This window comes from Merops nubicus, unplaced genomic scaffold, assembly GCF_000691845.1.
Source record: "Merops nubicus isolate BGI_N331 unplaced genomic scaffold, ASM69184v1 scaffold448, whole genome shotgun sequence".
NCBI lineage: Eukaryota > Metazoa > Chordata > Aves > Coraciiformes > Meropidae > Merops > Merops nubicus.
Window position 1 is genome coordinate 13,605 of NW_008623441.1, and position 21,113 is coordinate 34,717.

General features: G+C 45.7%; 1 protein-coding gene across 1 annotated transcript in view; it reads left to right on the plus strand.

Annotated features, from left to right (window-relative positions):
• LY86 (lymphocyte antigen 86) overlaps positions 1 to 18,531 on the plus strand; it is a 22,018-nt gene extending 3,487 nt beyond the window's left edge. Inside the window, exons 2-5 of the mRNA XM_008945043.1 lie at positions 9,708 to 9,794; positions 10,481 to 10,609; positions 16,471 to 16,523; positions 18,436 to 18,531. Coding sequence (XP_008943291.1) covers positions 9,708 to 9,794; positions 10,481 to 10,609; positions 16,471 to 16,523; positions 18,436 to 18,531 — 365 coding nt within the window. The remainder of the gene's footprint in view (positions 1 to 9,707; positions 9,795 to 10,480; positions 10,610 to 16,470; positions 16,524 to 18,435) is intronic.
• Positions 18,532 to 21,113: the final 2,582 nt, after the last annotated feature.

Below are 21,113 nucleotides of genomic sequence, written 5' to 3' on the forward strand. Positions count from 1 at the left end.
TTTCATTTTGCAGTGATTTTTTTGCAGTCATAACTCTTCTGATCTTTCCAGCTACATTTTAAAAGGCAGTTGTCTGGGAAGGGAAAGGTGGGAAGGCAATGGTAGGTGAGATTCCATCACTAGAGTGTCCCTCACCCACCTCAAAGGGCAATGCAGTGAGAAACTACAAATCAGAACTCTTCCATACATCTTCCAGCACCTTCTTCCAGACCATCCCTGTAAGCCTCATTGTCTTAATTAGCCATGGAAACGTTCTTACCCCACAGTCAAGCAGGGGATTGAAGTTTCAGAGCTTCCTCCTGCCTGAAGCTGAAGATTCTGAGACAAGGCAGGAAGGGTTTCTAAGGAGGCAGGAGGTTCTTAGGAAGGATCTGGAAAGTTTCAGTCATTAAGGGGTTTATTTTCTGTGCACAGGGGTAAACAACAGGGAATTTCAGGGACATCTTCAGAAGAGTCAAGAGCAGCAGTATTTGGAGATGACCATCTTGGAGATTCCCTAGGCTTGGGAATTTTTACTTTCACAGACAAATATTTCCCAATTCATCTTTGATTTTGCTTTTTCTTCCTTTTTTTCCCCCATTTAAACAAGGTTAAGCCATTGGCTGAAGTTTCAGGAGAAGGAGCAACCCATCAGTATTCATTCCATCCTCCAGAATCTAAATACAAAACTCGTTGCCCCCTTCAAGTTTTATAGCTGCCTATCAAGAGATTTCCAAATAATTACATTTATTTATGGATATGGGTGATCAATCATGTGCTTTAATTCATGTCTCCTGGTAGACAAAGGAGCAGGGACCTATGGTCATCTAGAGAATTCCTATGGTCATCTAGAGAATTCCTGTGGTCATCTAGAGAATTATTATACTTGAAATAATGTATTATACCTAAAAGGAGGTTGAAGTGAGGTGGGGGTCAGGCTCTTCTCCCAAGGAAGAAGCACCAGGACAAGAGGAAACAGCCTCAAGTTGCCCCAGGGGACCTTTAGGTTGGACATGAGGAAAAATTTCTTTCCTGAAAGGATTTTAAGTGATTAAAGGAGGGGGGAAAAAAAGGAAAAAATGTGGAAACAAGCTGGTTTGACAATTTTCTGCTCATTTGTCTGTCCATGCTGAATAGGTTCAATCTTACTAGGGTCCTCCTCACCCACTCAGCTCATCAGATCCTTTCTCCTACACACTGAGAGATCAAATATCTTATTTTCTCTTAAAATCTTTTAAAAACATACCTGTAACATGCATCCTTGCACCCACCTCTCAACAAACCTGCTGAATTATCATTTCAGCACCAATTTTACAGCCCATCACTGGGGTTTTTTTTTGTCAGCTGATAGCAGCAGCCACATCTGTAACATGCATCCTTGCACCAACCTCTCAACAAACCTGCTGAAGTATCATTTCAGCACTAATTTCACAGCCCATCACTGGGGTTTTTTTGTCAGCTGATAGCAGCAGCCCTTTTTTTCCTCCCTGGCCACACCCTTGGCAAGGAATCCAACAGCTTCAGCTGGCAAAGCAAAGCCTGCAAAAAAAATTCACCCCTCATGCAACTTCAGGGCAAACGTTCTTCTAGAAACTTGGTCAAAGAAGGTTCTGAGTCCATTATTCTTTTTTTATTTTTGGCAGACAGATTGAGCCAGATGCTTCTCTTGGACTTCTTTATTTATTTCCCTCCAGCAGGCTCCAGCAATTGCTTCTCCTGTTAAATTATTTAAAGCCACATGACACCAGCTCCCCTCTGATCTTTTGTTGCAGAGATGGCTGATGGGCAAACAATCAAAGAGCTGCAGAATTTCACTTGAAAAACATTTTTTGGGGGGTTGTTTGTTTGCTCTGTCCAAGCCATCTGAGTGGCCTAGCCTTGCTGCTCTACTCATCTGGTGTAGCTTACTTATTCCAGAGGGAAAGCCAGATGTTGACAGGCATATCCCTAGCCCCAGATCCTACCAAATGGAAGCTATCAGAGTCAAGGTAACATTGATATGAATCCACACGCACATTTTCTTTTAAAGTTTTGGTCCCTCCATGAATTAAAACTACTTTATCTGCTTCATTCCCCACTCCATTAAAACTTCCTTCTCCTAGGTGGCCTCCTAAGGTGGCTCTGATTTCATTTCACCTCTTCTTTCAGAGAGGAGAGGCTATTTAGTAAGTCTTAGAATAAAAATGATAAGGAGGAGGAGGAGGCAACTTCATACCTCCAAGGTGCTCTGACAAAACCATGAGGTTCAGCATCTAGATTTTGAACCATTTAGCAAAAAATGAATATTAATATTTTCCCTAGTAGTGGAAAGAATTAACCTGAGCTGAACTTTTCCCACCACACTTCAAATGTCCCCATCTAATTTAGTTCTCAGTGTCCATCTCTTCACCAAATCAGTGAAGGTCCTGCACCAGGGACTGCAGAGGAGGGTGGTTGATGTGTGATAGCTCCTCCTGCTTATCTCCAGCTGCTAAACCTAAAGGAGTAGACACAAGCCACAGCTGCTCATGAAGCTTTCAGCACGAGCACATGAAGCACAGAATCACAGAAACATTTTGGTTGGAAGAGATTTTTAGGACCATCACATCCAACCATTACCAGGCCACCACTAAACCACATCTCCACAGCTTTTTAATCCCTCCAAGGATGGGGGCTCCACTATTTCCTGGCCCAGGCACTAACAACCCTTTAGGAGAAGACATTTTTCCTCATGTCCAACCTAAACCTCCCCTGGCACAACTTGAGGCATTTTCCTGTTGTCCTTTTGGTAGATTTTTTGCTTGACAGTCTCACATCACCTCAAAATAACTTTGGACCCTACAGTGCTAACAGTTTACCAAGGAAAACAGAGGCAGGAGAAGAGGTTCTTGGGGCAATTTAACATCCATCAGCAAAACTAGCCAGAATAATCTAAGAAAAATTGACACACCTCAGAAAAAATGCAAAAAAACTCAGCATTCTTGGTGTCACTGCACCAACTTGAGAGAGGCTTATGGCAACCTAAAGCTAGGGAGAACTGTGGCCAGAAGGGTCAAGAGACCTCAATATGTCCCACAGAACCACCAGATACTGAATCCCAAACCTCTGATCTCACCAACTTCAGAGTTTAGGTTTATGGCAACCTAAAGCTAGGGAGAACTGTGGCCAGAAGGGTGAAGAGACCTAAATATGTCCCACAGAACCACCAGATACTGAATCCCAAACCTCTGATCTGTCCCAGATGCTGCTTCTAGACTCAGGAGAGCTTCCAGTTGCCAAAAGCTAAGATCTTGAAAGCTCCCCCCCCATTAATTCAACACACCAACTCCCTCTTCACCTGAAGATGGATGGCTCCTGTCAAATGACCCAGCATTGATGGGGCAGGCAGAACCCAGTCAGACCCCTCAGCAGACAGAACACCTCCTTCCAACCACAGCCTCCTGCCTGTGGTGGATTTCAGCCCATCCTGGGAAAAAAAAATGAGACCATTTAGCCCATTTATATGCTGCTGATTAGTGCTCTGTATAACCAGCAGTAAACCTGCTACCCCAGAGCATGGCATGTGTCTGACAGCAGCTTCTAGCAAGGCTTGGTTCTATTTCTAACACAAATCTGTTGTGAATCCCCAGCCCTGGTGAGCACTGATGTCCAGAGTTCTGTCTCAAGCAGAGCAGTATAAAGAATGCTGTAAAAAAAGAGACCAATCTGATGAGGACACCCAGGCAGTTGCTGTGTGCATCCGACTCGTGCAGGGCAGGATGTTTTCCTACCAGCAGAACAAAGATTTGCTCTAATACATCCCCTGCTGAGCCCAAATTAATGCAGCATCTTGTAGCTGAAGCCTGTCCCACCTCCCCTTTCTCTCTCTCGAGCTAACTAGGACAAATCAGGATTATCAAACACAGATCTGGAGGGGCTCACTCTCAGAGCTGGCATCTTTCAGCTTTGTCTTCTCAAAGGGGCTCAGGCAAAGCTCTGTTGTATCAAAGCACAAAGGAAAACCCTTTCCACTGGCAAAAAAAGGATGGAAAGTCTCCATCAGCCTCCAGATTTTGGGCCTCCCCTCGAGTTCTGCTGTCAAGAAAGGTGGTCTGGGCAGGAGGAGGCAGGGAGAGTCAGGGCAAGGCTTTGTGCGTGCTGGTGACATCTGTGTCCCCAAACACAGCCCTGGAGGTGCAGGGAGCCACTTAGACCTGCTGGCTTCTCTCCAGCTCCTCACCCATGGCCACGGGTGGCAGCTGTGGGACCTCAGCTTGGTACCTGGGGCAAATCTCTTCCTCTCCTCTCCATCTGCCATGCTTCAAGCTCATGGGCTGAGCCCTCCCATCCTACTGTTCCTCACACCTCAAATGCTGCTGCTGCTGTTGCCTCAGGAACACATTTGGAGCAGCAATCAGCCTTCTGAGTTGCTGTTTCTGAATATTTGCATAGGAGGACAGCAGTTATATTCAACATTTGAGATGATTCAGTTGTTTAAAATAACAAGAGACAAAAGTCTACACCCTTTATTTAGACTAGTTTTGTAACTGGAATCACCTTGCTCCAAAACTAGGGCTAGAAACACCAGCCAGTAAATCCTGTGCCTTCATCTAACCCAGCACCTCATAATTGCTCTTTGCATCACCAGTGTTCAGTATTCTTGGAAGTGAAAATGATTTTAATATTGCTTTTTTAAGCCATTTTTTTTAAGCCATGTTTTAAATTTCTCTTGCTGAGGGTTTTGAGCTCATAGATGATACTGAGACCAAACCCCCACAGTTCCTTCTCCAGCCATATAAAAGTTTTATCAGAAAGCAGGCAGAGTTATTCACTCCATTAGATATCTCCAAGAGCTTCAGGTCTCAGCAGACCTCAGAGACCCACAAGTTGATAGCACTGTTTGTGAGGGGCAACTCCCCCAGTCTGCACCCCCAGCACACTAAGGGGGTAAATCTGACCTGTCATCTTCCCTATTCCTTCACCTCCCTGTTGTCCAAGCCAGCCAGAAAGGTACAGGAGATAAAACACACCATGACTTCTCCAAAGGAGGCCAGACTGCCTGTCTAAATGAGGCAAAAACTCAGAGCTGGTCCTATCTTGGAATGAAGCATCCTTGTGGTAAACTAGACACAGCCAAGATGAGTCTCTCCATTTATTCTTCAGAGTTGAGAAGAATTTAGTCTTCTTCTTCAGGTCACCCTGTTCCTCCTGACCATGTCTGGAGAAGGCAGTGGCATGAAGAAAAGATAAGCCCAAAGGGAAGTTCATTAAACTGAAGGTGCTCAGGGAGATCTAGATGCACATCTGAAGAGTTCTGTTAAATTCACCTGATGCCTCTTCCTTGGTACCTTATAAGTAGATTCCAGTGGCAAATATAACCTTGAGCATTCAGGTTAATCTATTTAAACAGACATTAAAGGGAAAATGTTGAGTGAATACATAAAGTCTGAGATCCCAAACAGTTCCTCATTCTTTCCCCTCTCCTTTCATCACCTTGAATGTTGTAAGAACTAATGATTTAATTTTATTAAGAGCTTTGAAGGTGAGGAGTGTTGGGTAATTACTAAATATGTTTCTTCCCTGTGCTAATTTCCAGCTCCTTTTAACATCACTCTGTCCTCGTATGACCCCAGCCAGGTGCAGCTCCATCATTCCACTCAATTCTGTGGCTTATCTGCTCCTAAAAAGCATTATTTTGAAATGCCCAAAGCTTACCAATTTTGAGAGTCTTCTTGCCACTGCAAGACTCACAGATGGGGACTCAACAAGCCAAGCTTGCCTGTCTCCCTGCCCCTCCTCACTCCCACCACTGATTTCCATGCTCATGTGGAAGCCATGTGATTTTTAAGCAGATCCAGATGAGAGTAAAGCCAGTAGAGGATAGTTGAGGGGAGGGAGAGAGAAGAATAAGAGACAGTTGTACACCAGCCCAGCAAAATTCCTACAGCAGGTGCTTCCCACCTGGCCGTGCAGCTTCTGTCATGCCCAGTGAGGATCTAGCAGCTCCAGCTCTGAGGGACACAGCCATGGTGGGGTAACATCACCCTGCCTGATGTCTGCTTCATCTTCCTGCTGGAAATCACCTCCCAGAGCACAGGAGGCTGGGGGGTTAAGGGCAGATTGGGGGAATAAGTCTCCAAAGGTACAAGGCTGGGAGCCAAGAGGGTCACAGATACACCCCTGAATATGTCTGAGCTAATTCACCCATGAGCCTTCTGCCAAGAAGAGGAGCAAGGAAAGAAACTCTAGGAGGAAAAGGCAAGAAATTCATCTGAGATTCTAGCCTGTACTACACACATCTGCTAAGAAATCTTGCCCTGTGGTGCCACTATAGGTCATATGCCAGGAAACCCATGTACCAAATAAATACAGCAACACTCTTCACTGGAGCAGCTTCTCCTGGTTGGAGATGCCCCTGCTTAGTGCAGGGAGTTGGACTAGATGGCCTTTGGAGGCCCCTTCCAACCCAAATATTCTGTGATTCTACTTGGGTAAGGGTGAAATGGGAAGTAGGATGGATGGGCTCAGCTGGCACTATGCCCCATCGGTGGCCAGATGCCACCTACATCCCAAATTTCCCTCTCACAAAGCCAATCTTCAGCCAGAGCTGCACATCCAGTGCTAAACACAGTCAAGGGCTTGGTGTTAGCCACAGAATTGAGTCCAAACAACAGTCTTAAGATCTTCCAGTGCATCAATTCATTACAAAAGACAAAGAGCTGCCTCTTTCTCAGAGCAGCTGCCTGAGATTGATCAAGAAACTCCAGTCAACATCCAGCTCCCAGGCATCTTAGAATCATAGAATCCTTTAGGTTGGAAGAGACCTTTAAGCTTCATGCTCACTGTAAATATATTACAGCCCAAGCCCTTCTCACCAGCTACAGAAGACACATAAAAAACCACTCTTCTGGCCTCCAGGTAAACAGATTTTCACTGATAAACCTCAAGGTGCTTGCAAAATTTCCAGCACCATTTGAAGTGGGGGGGGTGGGTAACGCATCAAAGCTGAACTGGGAAAGCAAAACTCTGCAACCAGTGGAAGAGTTTCTAGCTGTAATTCTGGAAGATGGAGCAGATTGAAGGGAGTGGGTGGAGGGAAGTCTGGGAACAGGCAGTACTGGGTGCTACGAAACCTTGCAGGGAAGTGGAAGGCTGAAGGGCAGCCCCACGTATTTTAGAGATTTAATGGTAAATGTTATTGCTCTGCACATGTGAAAGACATAACATGGATTTTTTTTCCCCCCCTCCCCAGTCTCACCAGCTCACTTCAGCTTGAGGCAAACAAGGAAGAATAAGTCTTAAAGCTCCAGAAGAGGCACACAGTGACTCAGAGTTGTGCAGCTGAGATGAAACACAAAAATGGCCATTGCCTTGAGCTGCTCCCTACCTCAGCTCATAGCATGCAGCTGAATTTACAGGCTTCTCCACCTCTCAGGTGGTTAAAACCCCACTATTTCCTTTCATTTCCATTCAGCAGCAACCTTTCTGCAACTGACTGCAGCAGGAGGCTCCCCACCTATGCCACAACACCCAAAATGTTTGGGTTTCAGAGTCAAAGCCTGAATTTCCACAGGGGAGACAGTCAGAATGTTGATTTGGGGTTCTTTTGCCAACAGAAAAGTTTCCATTTCTCAAACAACACAAAATCCAAGTGATCCAATGGCCAAATTGTGCTGGAATGTCTCATGGGAGTGCTTCCACACTCTCTTCTTCTTTGGAGACCAGACCCCACTTCTCTGGGTACACCAGAGCCCAGTGCAGAAGCCCCACGGCTACAACACACCATGAGATACATCCTCTGGCAAAAGATCTCAATCCACAGGGGAAAAAAAACCCCAAAGAAGCACGAGACATCCCACATAAACCAAGCCTGAGGTCAGGTTCACTGTAAGGAGCCATTGCTTGCCACAGAAGCTTGGTTCATGAACATCCCCTGTCCAGCCAAACAGTTACTGATGAGAAATTTTGAACCAAAAATTCCACTTCTAGCCCTAATATCACGATTTGGTGACCAGATTTGAGATGATGATTTAATTTGTTGACATAGCCTAGCCTCCTTGACAAGAGAAGATCACTGTATGCATTGCAGGGCTGGTTTGGTCCATGTTTTTGTCCATATTTTTGTCCATAGCTCCCCTCTGGAAATGACAGAGCTGCCAATTTTAGTCGTTGGACAACCAGCAATGCTTGTAGGCATCCAAGCAGCTGCTTCCTGACCCTTATCAACACCCCACACACCAAACAGAAACGAGGGGGGCCTGTTGCAGAAGGCCAGAGGAAAGAGGAAACCAAGCCCTGAGAGGTGGCAGAGAGCAGAGAGGAACCAGGGGTAACGGTCCTGGAGAAAAGAGAACTTTGGCACATTTTCCAGCTGGAGCAGGAAACTGCTCTCCAACCCCCTTGCAACATCTTCTGAAGCTGCAATAACAAAGTGAGAACGGCCAGGGATGTGGAAAGGGAGGAAGGAAGAACCCTCTGGCTCCTCTCAAGCTTCAGCCTTTGGGGCATTAACTTTTTGCCCCCAGCAAAAAGCTGCCAGCACCTTTTATCTCCCTCCTTTAACAAATTACAGGACCCCAGCATGGTAGGGGTGGGAAGGGACCTCTGGAGATCATCTCCAACCCTCCTACTCCAGCAGGGTCACCCAGAGCAGGATGCTCAGGATCCTGTCCAGGCAGTTTTTCAAAGTATCCAGAGAAGGAGACACCACAACAAGTTACTTTAATCTACCAAAATTTAACTTTGGAGCTCCTTTTGGACCACACTGACCATTCAGGTTCTTGCATAGAGCTTGTCACCACCAGCTCTGTGCAAACCAAGGAGCTTAGGGCTGCTTCTTTAGCTTCCACAGAGAAGGAAATGGGGTGCACAAGCTGGCTGGGAAGCCACCATGAGGGAGAAAAATGCCTACAGCAAACCCTGAGGCTCAAGAGGATGTTTCCAAACTGGCCAAACCTTTCACCTTCAGCCACAGCCCCAGAAAACACTTGCCCATGCTGTTGGTTGTCACCAGAGTGACCCCTTGGCAAGCCTTCAGGTGCTCCAGAGTCTTGTTGAGGCTTGCAAGGAAGAAGGTGGAAATCTGGGGGAAAGCAACTGTTTGTACAAGAGTTTTGGGGCTCAATGCAGAGAAAGGGATGCTGTAGGAACTGGCAAGAGCCACCTTTACATTAGTCATGAGTTACAGGGCTCCCTTTGACCACAGCTCTGCTAAAGCCTCCCAGAAAGGGAGAAATGGAGAATATTCTGTGGCTTAGAAAAGGCCCACGGTGGTGGACTCAACGTGAAGTAGTGCAGGAGCTCAGTTACACAATTCTATTTCCATTTTTAGACTTTCCATCCCACTTCAGAACTCAGTTTCCCAGCCAGCCCCCCCAAAACCATCTCCTGCTACAAACCCATTCCAACTCATCGCCACGACCAGTCGCTCACCAGTTCTGAGGAGGGAATGGGAAGAGCAGCTCTGCTAAGACTTCACCATTGCATGACTACCCACCCAGCAGGGTGGGGAACTTGCTTTCCTCATTTTCCTCACACAGCAGCTTTTAGCCACACACAGGTTGTCATCTGAAGGTGCTTCATGTGGCAGGAGGGACAGAAGCAGCTCTTAAACACAGGCACTGGGAAGCTCCGAGCACAGCTTGGTGAATTTTTGAGGAATATATCATCTGTTTTTTAGAACACTTCTATTTTTCTATTGTTTTCTTCCATACAGTCAGTATCTCATTAAAAATACGACTTGTTTCCTGCTGCTTTCTGCCTCCAAACAGATCCCCAGCAAGATTTTGCTTTCAGCATCGACCGTTGCTCCGACGTTGCATCCCACACCTTTAACATCAGAGCTGCCATGGTCCTGAGTAAGTCAACTGCTATTTTCTGGTGCCACAAGCAGGGAATTCATGTGAGAGTGCTGGTATTAAGAGATAATCCAGGGTGACAACCTTCCATACAAGATAAACCACCCCCCTGCTCCAGCAGCTCACCCACAGCAGGGTGCCCAGGGTGGCATCCAGGGGGGTTTGGGGTTTCTCCAGAGCAGGAGACTCCACAGCCTCTCTGGGCAGCTGCTCCAGGCTCTGCCACCCTCCCAGCAGTTTTTCCTCCTATTTAGATGCAACGCTGAGCCCTGGCACAGGTTTGGCTTGGCACAGGGACCATTTTACCAGGCAGCAGGTACATGCCCCAGGTTGGCTGCTTGGTGGCCATTGGATACGGTCCCTCTGCTAGGGGCAGTAGGAAGTAAAATTTAGATGTATGGACATAAGATTTGCTGTGCCAGTTAGCCTCAGAGTCAGAGAATGGTCATTTTTTTTTAATAATAAAGGTATATGGTATTATATCCCCTTTTATATACCTTAAGGGACTTAGAGACCTGTTCCTGACGCACGGATTTCTACAGATCAAGAGTCCTCAGTGAAAACATTCAATGGCTTAAACAGCAGGGAAGGGGGGGAAAAAAAAAAATAGAATCTTTAAAAAATTAAAGTAATCAAGCTGTTTAGCCTTGCACTTTCTCTGAGCTCTCCTTCTGCTCTGTGTGTAGGACACAACATCAAGGAGCTGTACGCCAAGATTGACCTGCTCATAAATGGGAAGACTGTCTTAACCTACTCCGAGACACTTTGTGCACCAGGTCACATCAAGCTGATTTTCTGTGGCAAGAAGAAAGGAGGTAATTTAGGTAGCCCTCTAAATGTTGGATGGCTCCTGAATGCTTCCAGCAGGATGCACCCCCTCTGCTGCTGAAGGCACCAGAACGTTGCAATGCTCTGTTTGCTCCAGCAGCAGGTTAAAGGGTGACAAAAACACAGCAGGACAAAGATATTTTCCTCTCAGAGCTTTCCCCTCTAACCTGTTTGCTGGTTTTTCCTTTAATCACACAATATTAGGTGTGCATGGGGTTTCAAGTCCATGAAGAAGCCAAACTGTGCTAACAGGACCCCATCCAACAGCAGAGAGGCTCATAAACCCTCTTTCTAACCACAGGGTTGTCATGTGAGCAAGAAGCATCACAAAAATAATGGCCAGTTCTGTAAAAGAAATGGCTGAGCCAACAAACAAGTTGTTCTGAACGTGTTCTTCACTTCAAGTAACACTTCCTGTCCTTAAAGGCCATTCTTAACTCACTTATGCTCAAATGAGGATATTTGGGCCAAGATATTATTTGATATCATCTATGGTTTGCATCTTGTTGCTGCTCAGGACTTGCACTAGCTGGTTTAACAGCAGCAGGTCCCCCAAAAAGCAGGTCCAGCTTTGCTCCCACAGGAGCCTGGGCACCTCAAGGTCCCTTCTGCCATGAGCCAAGCCAAGTAGTGCAAAATTAGTCATGGTACAGCTGGAAGAGCTGGACTGTAACATCCACATTATCTCAGACTGTTATTTTGAAGTGCCTCTTAGAGCATGATTATCTCTTTAGGTTGATTTTAAACTCGACAGGTAGAGCTGCAGGGAAGTTTCAGAGCTGTTGGGGCAGCAGTTCTGCTTCCCTTCCATTCACTTGTCTCCACCCTCTGCTGCAATAACTCGTGTGCAATGGCTGTGAGTTTAAAGAGAGAGTTTAAGAGAGCCCCTGGAAAATGACTAAGTCATTCCCCACAGCACAGAAATATCACAAAGAATAAGAGAGAAATGCTACATGAGCAACCAATTATGTAAATTCTGTAAACCAGATAAAGGGGGGAAAAAAAAAGAATTAAATTCAGAGGTTTCTTCAGTTGTGTATTGAATTACAAAGGGGGAAAAGCCACCCACAGACCTCCTGAGAAACTCTTATTCTGATGAAGCACTAAATAACAGTCTTTAGAGAATACATTAAGGAGAAGTAGTCAGCCCTGAGCTGAGCACAAACTGCTATTCAAACATTAAAGCCACAAAGCCAAAACCTCCTGGGGTTTCCAAGTCCCTTAATCTTAAACTGGCAGGTGATTCTTTCTACTAATTGAAGTACATGAGGATATAAAACTATAGCTGCTTCTTTAAATAATCCTATTTATCTTCATTTAGAAGCATCCCTAAGTTAGTGCGAGGACCTCTGCCACAGTTTTTAATACCCATCCTTTTGTTCAGGAGCTGGTTTTAATTTAGTAATTAAGTCACAGTGGGAAAGAGGTGAACTTCCTCAGACTGAGGTTCAAACTGAAAACGAGGCATTTCTTAATTAGCTGACATTTGATTCTAACCCCACGTTTTAGGGGCACAGGATTGAGCTGAAGACCAATCTGAGGCAATTCAGATTTGCAGAGCTGCAAATCTGACCTCCTATCTATGCAAAAAGCACAACACTGAATGGCCAAGCAGGCAGCCTAGAAAAGGTCCAGAGGAGCAGATAGTTCTTTGAGCTGAAGCTTTTCATGCAGAACCACTTTTTCCCTGTTTTAAGGGCAGCATTTCCAACATCTGGCCAGACCCAACCTGAGTTTAGCTATAGTTCCACTCCAAATTTCCTTGCCTTCCACAAATTGCCAGCTCCTCCCACCCCTAAAATGAGACAGAAGGTAGTTTTGCTACAAGTTTTGTGGGTCCAATCACTCCTGGGGATGAGCAGAGCAGAATTTACAAGGAAAAAGAGACTTAAGAGCCAGATGTGGCAACGTGGGGGGTGTTTGGGGTTGTTTTTCCTTTGCTCTCCTACAACGCTGCAGTTTTGCCACGACTGGAAATACTTTAGGAGACTTTATATAGCTGGAGGTTTCACGTTCATCATAATCATATAGTATTTACTCTTTATGTTAAGCCCTTGACATGAGTTTGCCAGGTCACATCTGGCACTTCTAAACAGGATTCCAAGATCATTTTCTTTGAGCTGTATGCCTGTTGGGAAGTTGTTAGCTCAAAGCTTGCAAGGGAAGGGGCCACTGTCCATTTAACAGCCACCCAAAAACCTGCTAAATTCTTTGTGGCAGAACATGAACTCAGCTCTTCCTCTTTTTTATTTTAGTAGAAAGTGCTGGTTATCCCCCATTTCCTCCAAAGAAAACAGTTACATAAGATTTAACAGATTTCCCAATGCAATCACTGAAATCAGAGGGGAGGGGGGGGCAAAAAAAGACCTACCAGGGTAATATTTAGCAACGTGCCAACCACAACTTGCAGGCTGAAAACAGAGCTTCCTGACAAAAAAGTTGCATCCTCTGCAAGCCCATGAGTCAGGCTGAGCTGATAAAGGCACCACCAGGACCCTTCCACGATCCCTTGTGCACCCTCCCAAACCACAGAGAAAACCCCCCTCACTTCAGACCCTCCATTCTTCACATTATTGCCTCTTTTGGTGGGTGTTGCAGCCAGCAGGATTCTAAAATAGTATTTTCTAGTAAAAATAGAGACTATAATGTGAATTATAGAGCTGGGTATCACAGAGTTTAGGTACAAGTTCCTGAGGAAGCAGCTACACCACAAAATGAAGTCTTTGGTCTTGCTTAGCCCCTTCATCCCACTTTTTCCTCCCCTGTAAAAAGTGTGGATGTTTCCTACTCACCCTATGTATTTATATACATTTTTTTTCTCACTCAGCTATGCATCTATAGCTGGGACTTATTCAGATCATTCCTCCAGCCCTAAAAACCTCACTGAAGTTGCATGGGTGCAAGATCACATCCTAGAACAACTCCAACACGGAGCATTTCACTTGTAGAAGGATTTAGAACGTGGAGAAAGGAAGAGGTGGGTGCAGATGTACAGGGCCTTAATATAGCACCAGAGTGTGAGAAGGTATAAAGATTCGTGGTGCAAGGAAGATTTGGGAAAGAGGAGTGAGAATTTCGCTAGAGGCGTTTTGCCTCTTCGTGGTGTAACTCGAAGTCATCCTCAAGAAGTTCTTTAGATGTTTGGAAGCTCTGCTTCACTCTGGAAGCTGCCAGAAGCCTGCTCGACTGGCAAGGAAAACCCCTCAAGCTGCTTTTGGTAGAAACAACAGTGAAAAGCTGCTTACAACAAGTACAACATCACCTTGGCTCAGTGAGACATCAGGAATGTTTTCTGGGATGCTCTCAAGAAACCACCTTCAGCTCATTCTAAGGAAAAGGGTTGAAAACAGAAGGTGGACTGAAAGCACATCCCTGAGGACAGCACAGTTGGTAGATACCACAACATCAGACCAATAAAGCCACACAGGGCAGCTTTTCACTGGAATAACACACTCCTGATTCACCCTGTTCCAAATCTTCATATATTTTTGGCAATTCCAGCTGGGCTTGCTCTACAAAGGCCTCAGAATTCTCCCCATGAGAATCCTTCTCAGTGTTTGTGACAGTTACACTTGCTGCAGCAGATGTGTTCATCCTCTTTCAATGGAGGAAGGCAAAACTGTGTGAATTTATGGAGAGCAGTGTCTATGAAGGATGCTGTGATAAACTACAGCCCTTAAAGCCTTGGAGGATGTTTGTACTTCTGGAGTTACAGCAGAAACCTTCAGGTGAGAGGAATGGGCTTTGAAAAGCCTGACCCAGCAGAGGCACTGAGGAGGTTCCCAGGGTCCAAAGTGAACCTGAATGATAAAACTCAGCAGATCTGTGGCTCCACATTATTTCCTGGCAGGTCTCAACTGGCTGAAGGAAAAAGCTGCCCTTACTTTCCTATCTGGACATACTTTCATACTTCTCCCCACCATTGAAGCAAAAAAAGGTCACAGGATTTCTCTAGAGTCCTGGTTGCAGGATCACAGAATGGTTGAAGTTGGAAAGGACCTTTGAAGATCATTTAGTCCAATTCCCATCTACTCAAGCAGGACCACCTACAACTGGTTGCCCAGGACCATGTCCAGACAGGGGTTTGGAATGTATCTAAGGATGGAGACTCCACAACTTCTACCAGTGCTCTGTCACCCTCAGAGTGAAAAAAATCCCACCACCACTAAAAAAAAATGAATAGCCCAAACTCCCTCAGCCTCTCCTCAACTGGGGAGATGTTCTAGTCCCCTAAACATCTCAGCAGCCTTTCACTGGACTGTCTCCAGTATCTCCATGAGATTAGTGATTGAACCACTGCAAGACCCTTTGTTGAAAGACCTAAATAGAGGCAATGCTGAAGCATAAAGTAGAAAACATGGACTTCAAATGAGACATAGCTCCACAGTTGGAAGCTCTCCAAAGATAGTCCAGCCCATGAGAGTGACTCCATTGATTACTGAGTGACCACACCTCCAAACACTCATGGCAAACTTCTCAGAGGAGGCTGAAGCAGAGCCCTAAGACTGCATTCATCTAGCTCGGATGGAATCATCCCTTTGCCACAGCAAAGAGGAGGGGGGGGAAAAAAATAGCTTCTACCTACACTGAAGCAGAGATTAGCATTGCCATCACTTCAGCAGCAAATTTATGGCCTGGTGACTCCTACTTCATTCCAAACTGTAGGCTTTGCAGAGCTTCAATGCTGCATCTGCATCTTGAGATCCTGGGTTTGACAGCCTAGAGGAGACCCTTGCGAGCCACGTGAGGACCTTCCATGTCCCTGTGGAGAAGGTCAAGTGGCTTTAGGTCCTGTGTAGACTCTTGCAGAGCTGTGAGCTGAGAAGTGGGCTGCACTGTATTTTTAAACCCCTTGAGTCACTGCTCTCCACAGCAGAGAGGTGTCAGACTCCAGGGCTCTTGCCTCGTGCACAAGTGGTGGCTGCTCTTGGAGAAGGAAAGACCTCTTGGTGGCCAGGTGAAGCAGCCAGGGATGCAGAGGGAAACAAGTACATAGCTGACCAGCCTGAGAGGGACAAGCCCAAACAGGCTCTTAAGTCTGTTTTCTTTGCCTGTTAGATTTTTCAGGGCAACACTGAGAAGTTCTGAAGCTTCTCCACCTCCCAGGGCTCACCAGGGCATCATGTTTAACAAACCCCTCATGAATGCAAAGGTGTGGAGCTGTGGTGCTGCCCAGGTTTCTTCTATTTTTTTCCCCTAGTTTACCTTCTATTGACTTTTTTTTTCATACAAGTTTGTTACAAGGCATTGACTAACACTCCATAGCACATGCTGGGAAGACCTGTTGACCTTTTCCCAGCCAGATCCCTCCAGCATGGTGGGATGGACTATAAGACATAAAACCTTTTGCCCAGCCTTTCAGAAGCAGCAATTTAAACCAGCACAGGGAGACTGGACTAAAACAACTCTCTAGAAGTGACAGGCACCAAGATGCCAGCACATAGATAAATAGGATGAAACACTTACCCCTCTGTCACTGTCAGAGAATATTTCATGACACCTACAAATGAGAATCCTTAAACAGCTCTTAGGCTTTTCCATGGCTTTGTGGAGGGCAAGCTGTGTGAGAAATCCTGAAGTACTGCAGCATCCACACATTTTCTTTTCAGCCAAGTCTGCATAGTTTGGGTCAGTAAGCTATGGCAAAGGAGGAGGCACTGCAGGACAGTTTGATTCTGGCCATCAATGCCATTGAAATGTTGAAGGACTGTGTATAGAGCACTTTATGGTTCCATAACTCTTGTCACTTTGAAGTTCTATTACCCAAAAAAACCCAACATCTACAACCAGCTGCTTGTTTCCATCATGTCCTGCAGCTCTAATCACCCATCACCTTTTTGCTTTTCAGAACACCTCTACTATGAGGGACCAGTCACATTGGGAATCAAAGAAATCCCCCAGGTAAGTTGGCCACAACTGTGCTGCAAAGGGGTCTCTGGATGGGGTCAGAGGACCACCAGCAATCCCATCAGCACATTCCCAGCTCCCACACAGGATCTGATAGTGTTTACATGACTATTTCTTCTCAATATGACATTTATTTAAAGGATTAGAGACACATAACAGCCACCACCTCATACATCTCAACCTCCTCTTGGTGACAGCAACCACAAGCTTTGTTTTCCAAGGCCTTCATGCAGGATGTTATCCCACCCTCACCAGCTTATTTCCTTAGAGATGGCATGTAGAGCAAAACTGATATCTTCCCACCAGACCTCCTAATCTCTTCCCACCAGACTGCCCAAGCTCCTATTGATCAGCATCCTGCTCCAGGAGCAGCTTCACTAACACATGAGGACACTTCTGTAGGAAAGGCTGTAGGCAAACTGAAGAATAAATCTTTAGACCAAGAGAAAAACACCATAAACAACCACACAGACCAGTAAAACTTCAGTTCTGGGCAAATGAGCTTAAATGGGAGAAATTCTAAGACTGCCCAGGATCATCTTTTAATAACAATTTTTGCTCATGAGCAAAAAATTATCCTGGAAGGAAAAAAAAAATCTAATCATTAATGAGCAATGGAAATGAATTATTATAAACTCCCTTCCATGGATGAAACTATAAGTTTTAGGAGAATTCACATGCTTGGGAGCAAGGGAATGAGAAGTCTTCTTGGTAATTAATCAATCAGGGAAATACTGCCAGCAATAAGGAGTTATTCCATGCAGCAATTGTCTTCTGCTCATTTCAAAGACACTTATCTCTGGATGAGAACATGAACAGAGATTCAAATCTCTCTGTGAGGACACAGGCCAGTTATTCCTTTAAAAATCCCATGGTAAAAAGCAAATGCCAAGAAACCTGACTTATTCTAGCTGTGCCTCCTTCTACTCCACAACCAGGAGAGTGCTGAGCATGGGAAGAGCTTTCTGTGGTTCAAAGTCAGGAGGCCACTGCTGCCAAGCTCTCCTACCCCAAGTTTTGCTCCCCTCCAAACTCCAGAAAAAGAAAATAGAGAGAAAAAACTGCAGTGCTAGCAATCTAGAGTGAACAAAATCTGGTTCACCTCTTCCTCCCAACCTGTTGGATGAGTCTTGTCACCTTTACCCAGTGCTGCTTCTCCTCCAAGAGTCTGAACAGAGCAGTTTTGGCCAATATAAATCCAGACATGGCTTCTTTAAGGGTGAAATTGGGGTTATTTTTTTTCCACTGCAGTGATACAAGTTCTCCCCAAAGCCTGAATTATTAGTTTTAACTCTGTAATTTTAAATGAAACTATTTCTGGCTGTATTAGGTAGGAATTCATCACAGATTGAGTTATCTACACACACATCTGGTTAGGAGAAGGGAGCTCAGTCCTGTCAGCGCGGGCTGAGATCATCTCTTAGTGGGGATACAGATGATATTTCAGATTAACACATGGAAGAGGAGCATCTCCTCACATGATAAAGCCCTAGGAAAGTGATGCTGATAAAAATCAAGATTTTATTGAAATTCATCTCAAGAACAGCGTACACACCGAGCAACGAGATCCAAGGAAGAGAAGTGCCAGACAACTGAGCACCTCTTCCCCTTCCAGCCACTAAGCAGCACAGGCCACGTGCTGCTTGCTCAGAAGAAACAGGAGAAGTCACCCAGATTCAAAAGGAATTTTTAGGCCTCCAAACATTTTGTTCCCTTTGCAGTGTTTTAATTTTAAACTGGTGCTGTCAGCAGCGATGTCCCCGACGAGCGTGTTTTGGCAGCAGAGATGGGCAAGCCTGAAACATTTGGACAGGAAAGGGTTTTGGAGGAGCTTGGGGGGGGAAAAAAACAAGTGTCATGCTGCTTCTAAGAAAAGGGCTAACCCCTTGGTTTGTGTCCCACACAGGGGGATTACACCATCTCAGCCAAGCTGACCAACGAAGACCACGTCACCGTTGCCTGTGCTGATTTCACTGTGAGAAATGATTTGGATTATTATTAACAACAAACCCAGCTCAAAGCTCCTCCTCACGCCAAGCTGCTCACACACTGCAATGATTCTGAAAGGAATAAGCCCCATTTGATGGTTTTGATGCTGTTCCTCTTCCTAATTCTGGTTTCAAGAAGCCACTAGACCCTCTAGTGGTAATTTTCTCTCTACATGCACACACTGCAGCCCACTTTTTGCTTAGCAAGTAGAAAGCCTCTGATACCAACATTCTCCTTTTAGGATGAAGCTAGCACGAGGCAGAACAGGCAAAAACCTAAATAGCTTTTTGCACTAACTTATGGAGAGATCCATTTCTAACACAGACTAAGACTTTAATATCTATCACATATTATGCAGCTACAGCACTCAACATTTTCACTCTTCCTGGGGCCTGTCTGGAGCCTCCAACTAGTACAGATTTTGTTATAACCACAGATCAGAGACCCAAAGGGATGAAGATGCTTTTTTCCCCCCACTGATACACATCCTGTCGTTGGATTCCTATCACTCCAGTCTTCCCTGGAATTCTGTTAGGTCTTTAATGCCTTTTAAGTGGTGTGTGAATCACTCTGTACCTAAGCTACGTGCTCGTGTTGCTTCTCAATAAATTCATGATGAAAGAATATTGTTTTCTCATTTTTCCTCAGGATTCCAGTGAGCTATCCAAAAAATTCTGAGGGGGAAAAGAAAATGGAAAAAGATGGAGGGAAACAAGTGAAACGAGCACTTTTTAAACACAAACCAGTCACACTGACATATGTTAGCAGAGGACAAACTGTTCCTTGCTTTGAGCATGAAGCCTCAGGAGAAGTAAACACAAATTATACTCCCAGGTGCAGCACATCCCCAAAACCTCTCATTCCAGGCATAACTGATGGGGAGGGAGATAACCAAGCACAAGGCAGCACATGGGATTAGGATCTTGGGTTGGGGAGCGTGGAGACCTTCTTTGGAGACTCAAAGTGTAGGGGAAGGATCAGGAGTAGAGCTGAGTTCTGGTTTGGAAAGGTGTGGGCAGGACTCGGAGCCACAGGAGGGTCCCAGAGCTGAGCACAGGCTCAGGAAGGGTGGTAGCTCTTGGAGAGGTTCAGCATGTCCAGCTAGGACTCACAGGAGCTCTGACACATGGCCTCCATCCCACACGCTGCAGCTCAGACAGATTCCTGAGCAGCAAGAGCATCCCTGCTGCTCAGATGACCACCAGCAAGGTTCTCCTGCTTCTTTCCCATGCACTGAAGTCCTCACCGGCCATCCCAGCAAAGGGCAGCAAGTTTTGGAGGTTCAACCTGCATTAAGGAGGTCTACCACCATCAAACATGAACCAGCAAGTGCCACAAAATGGGATAGAGCCAAAAAAAAAGGATGAAGGGCGTTCATCACAGCTTGGCCACCACTCCCTAGATGAAGACTCAACTCTAAAGTGCTGCGTTGCTGCATTTTAGGTCTTCATGACCCAAGGGAACCAGAATATGGACACAGCTCAGTTTTCTCTCATGGGACAGACATCTTTAGACCCATCTCTCTCCCCGTGGTTCCCCTAAGATGTAAGAGGAGCCATGCCTTGAGGAGAAGCTGACAAAACCCCATTCAGCAGCAGCACTGGCACAAGAGGCCACTTGCTCAGCCCCATTCCACTGCAACCACACCACAAAAGCATGACCAAAACCCAAATTCCTGCCACCGAGCTTCTTGGTCTGTTATCTGATGAAAGACTCATCAGATGGAAAAACAAACTAGTTCAAGCACTTCTGCTTGAAATGAGTCCCAGAATGGCCAAGATCCTCTTAGCCCAAATCACCAGGCTCCTTATACCTCAGGGCATGGCTGGAGAGGTCCCCAGGCCCACCCCAGCAAACAAGTCAACCTTTGCCTCCACATAGTGAGGGTGCTCCTCTAAAATACCTGCAGCAGAAGGTCTCAGCTGCCCAAAAAGTGGGTATCTAAAGACTTCTACCCCTTAGAAACACCTCAGCTTCTTCCTGGAATACCTGTTTCCAACTGATGCACGGTCAAGCAACAAAACCAGGGCTCATCTTCATTGATCTCAGCACAGCTAATGAATCTCTTGCTGTCCCAGAGGGTCTGTGGTGTGTTCACACCAGAATCCAAGTATATTTGGCAGTTGTCTTTCTGAAACAGCCTCAAAAACCTTTTTAAGGGCACTGCAGCAGCATCCAGGCTCTGAACACAGCTCAGCTGCACCAGGACCAGAGCAAGAGCCTCCAGAGATCTGCACCCTGAGCAAGGAGACAGCTGGAAAGGTGCAGATCCTGGTGTTGGCAAAGCCCAGCTGGTGCTCTGCAGCAGGAGAAAGGGAAGCAAAGGGAACAGGGTGTTAAAAACAACAACAAAAAAAATCAACTTTTAGTCCCAGAGGACACTGGGGAGGGTTGAGGGGGAAGATCCTAGGACAGGCAAGACTTTATGGACTTGAAAAAAGAAAAATACAGAAGGAAAAAAAAATATGGTGAGAAAAACCATGGAAAGAAAGTCCAAAAAAAAACCCTGACTTGGGTCTCTTCACAGATGAAGTGAGATGCAAGATGCTGGCACTGAAAGATCCTCCTCATGAGGACTCCAGCAGTTCTCTTCCC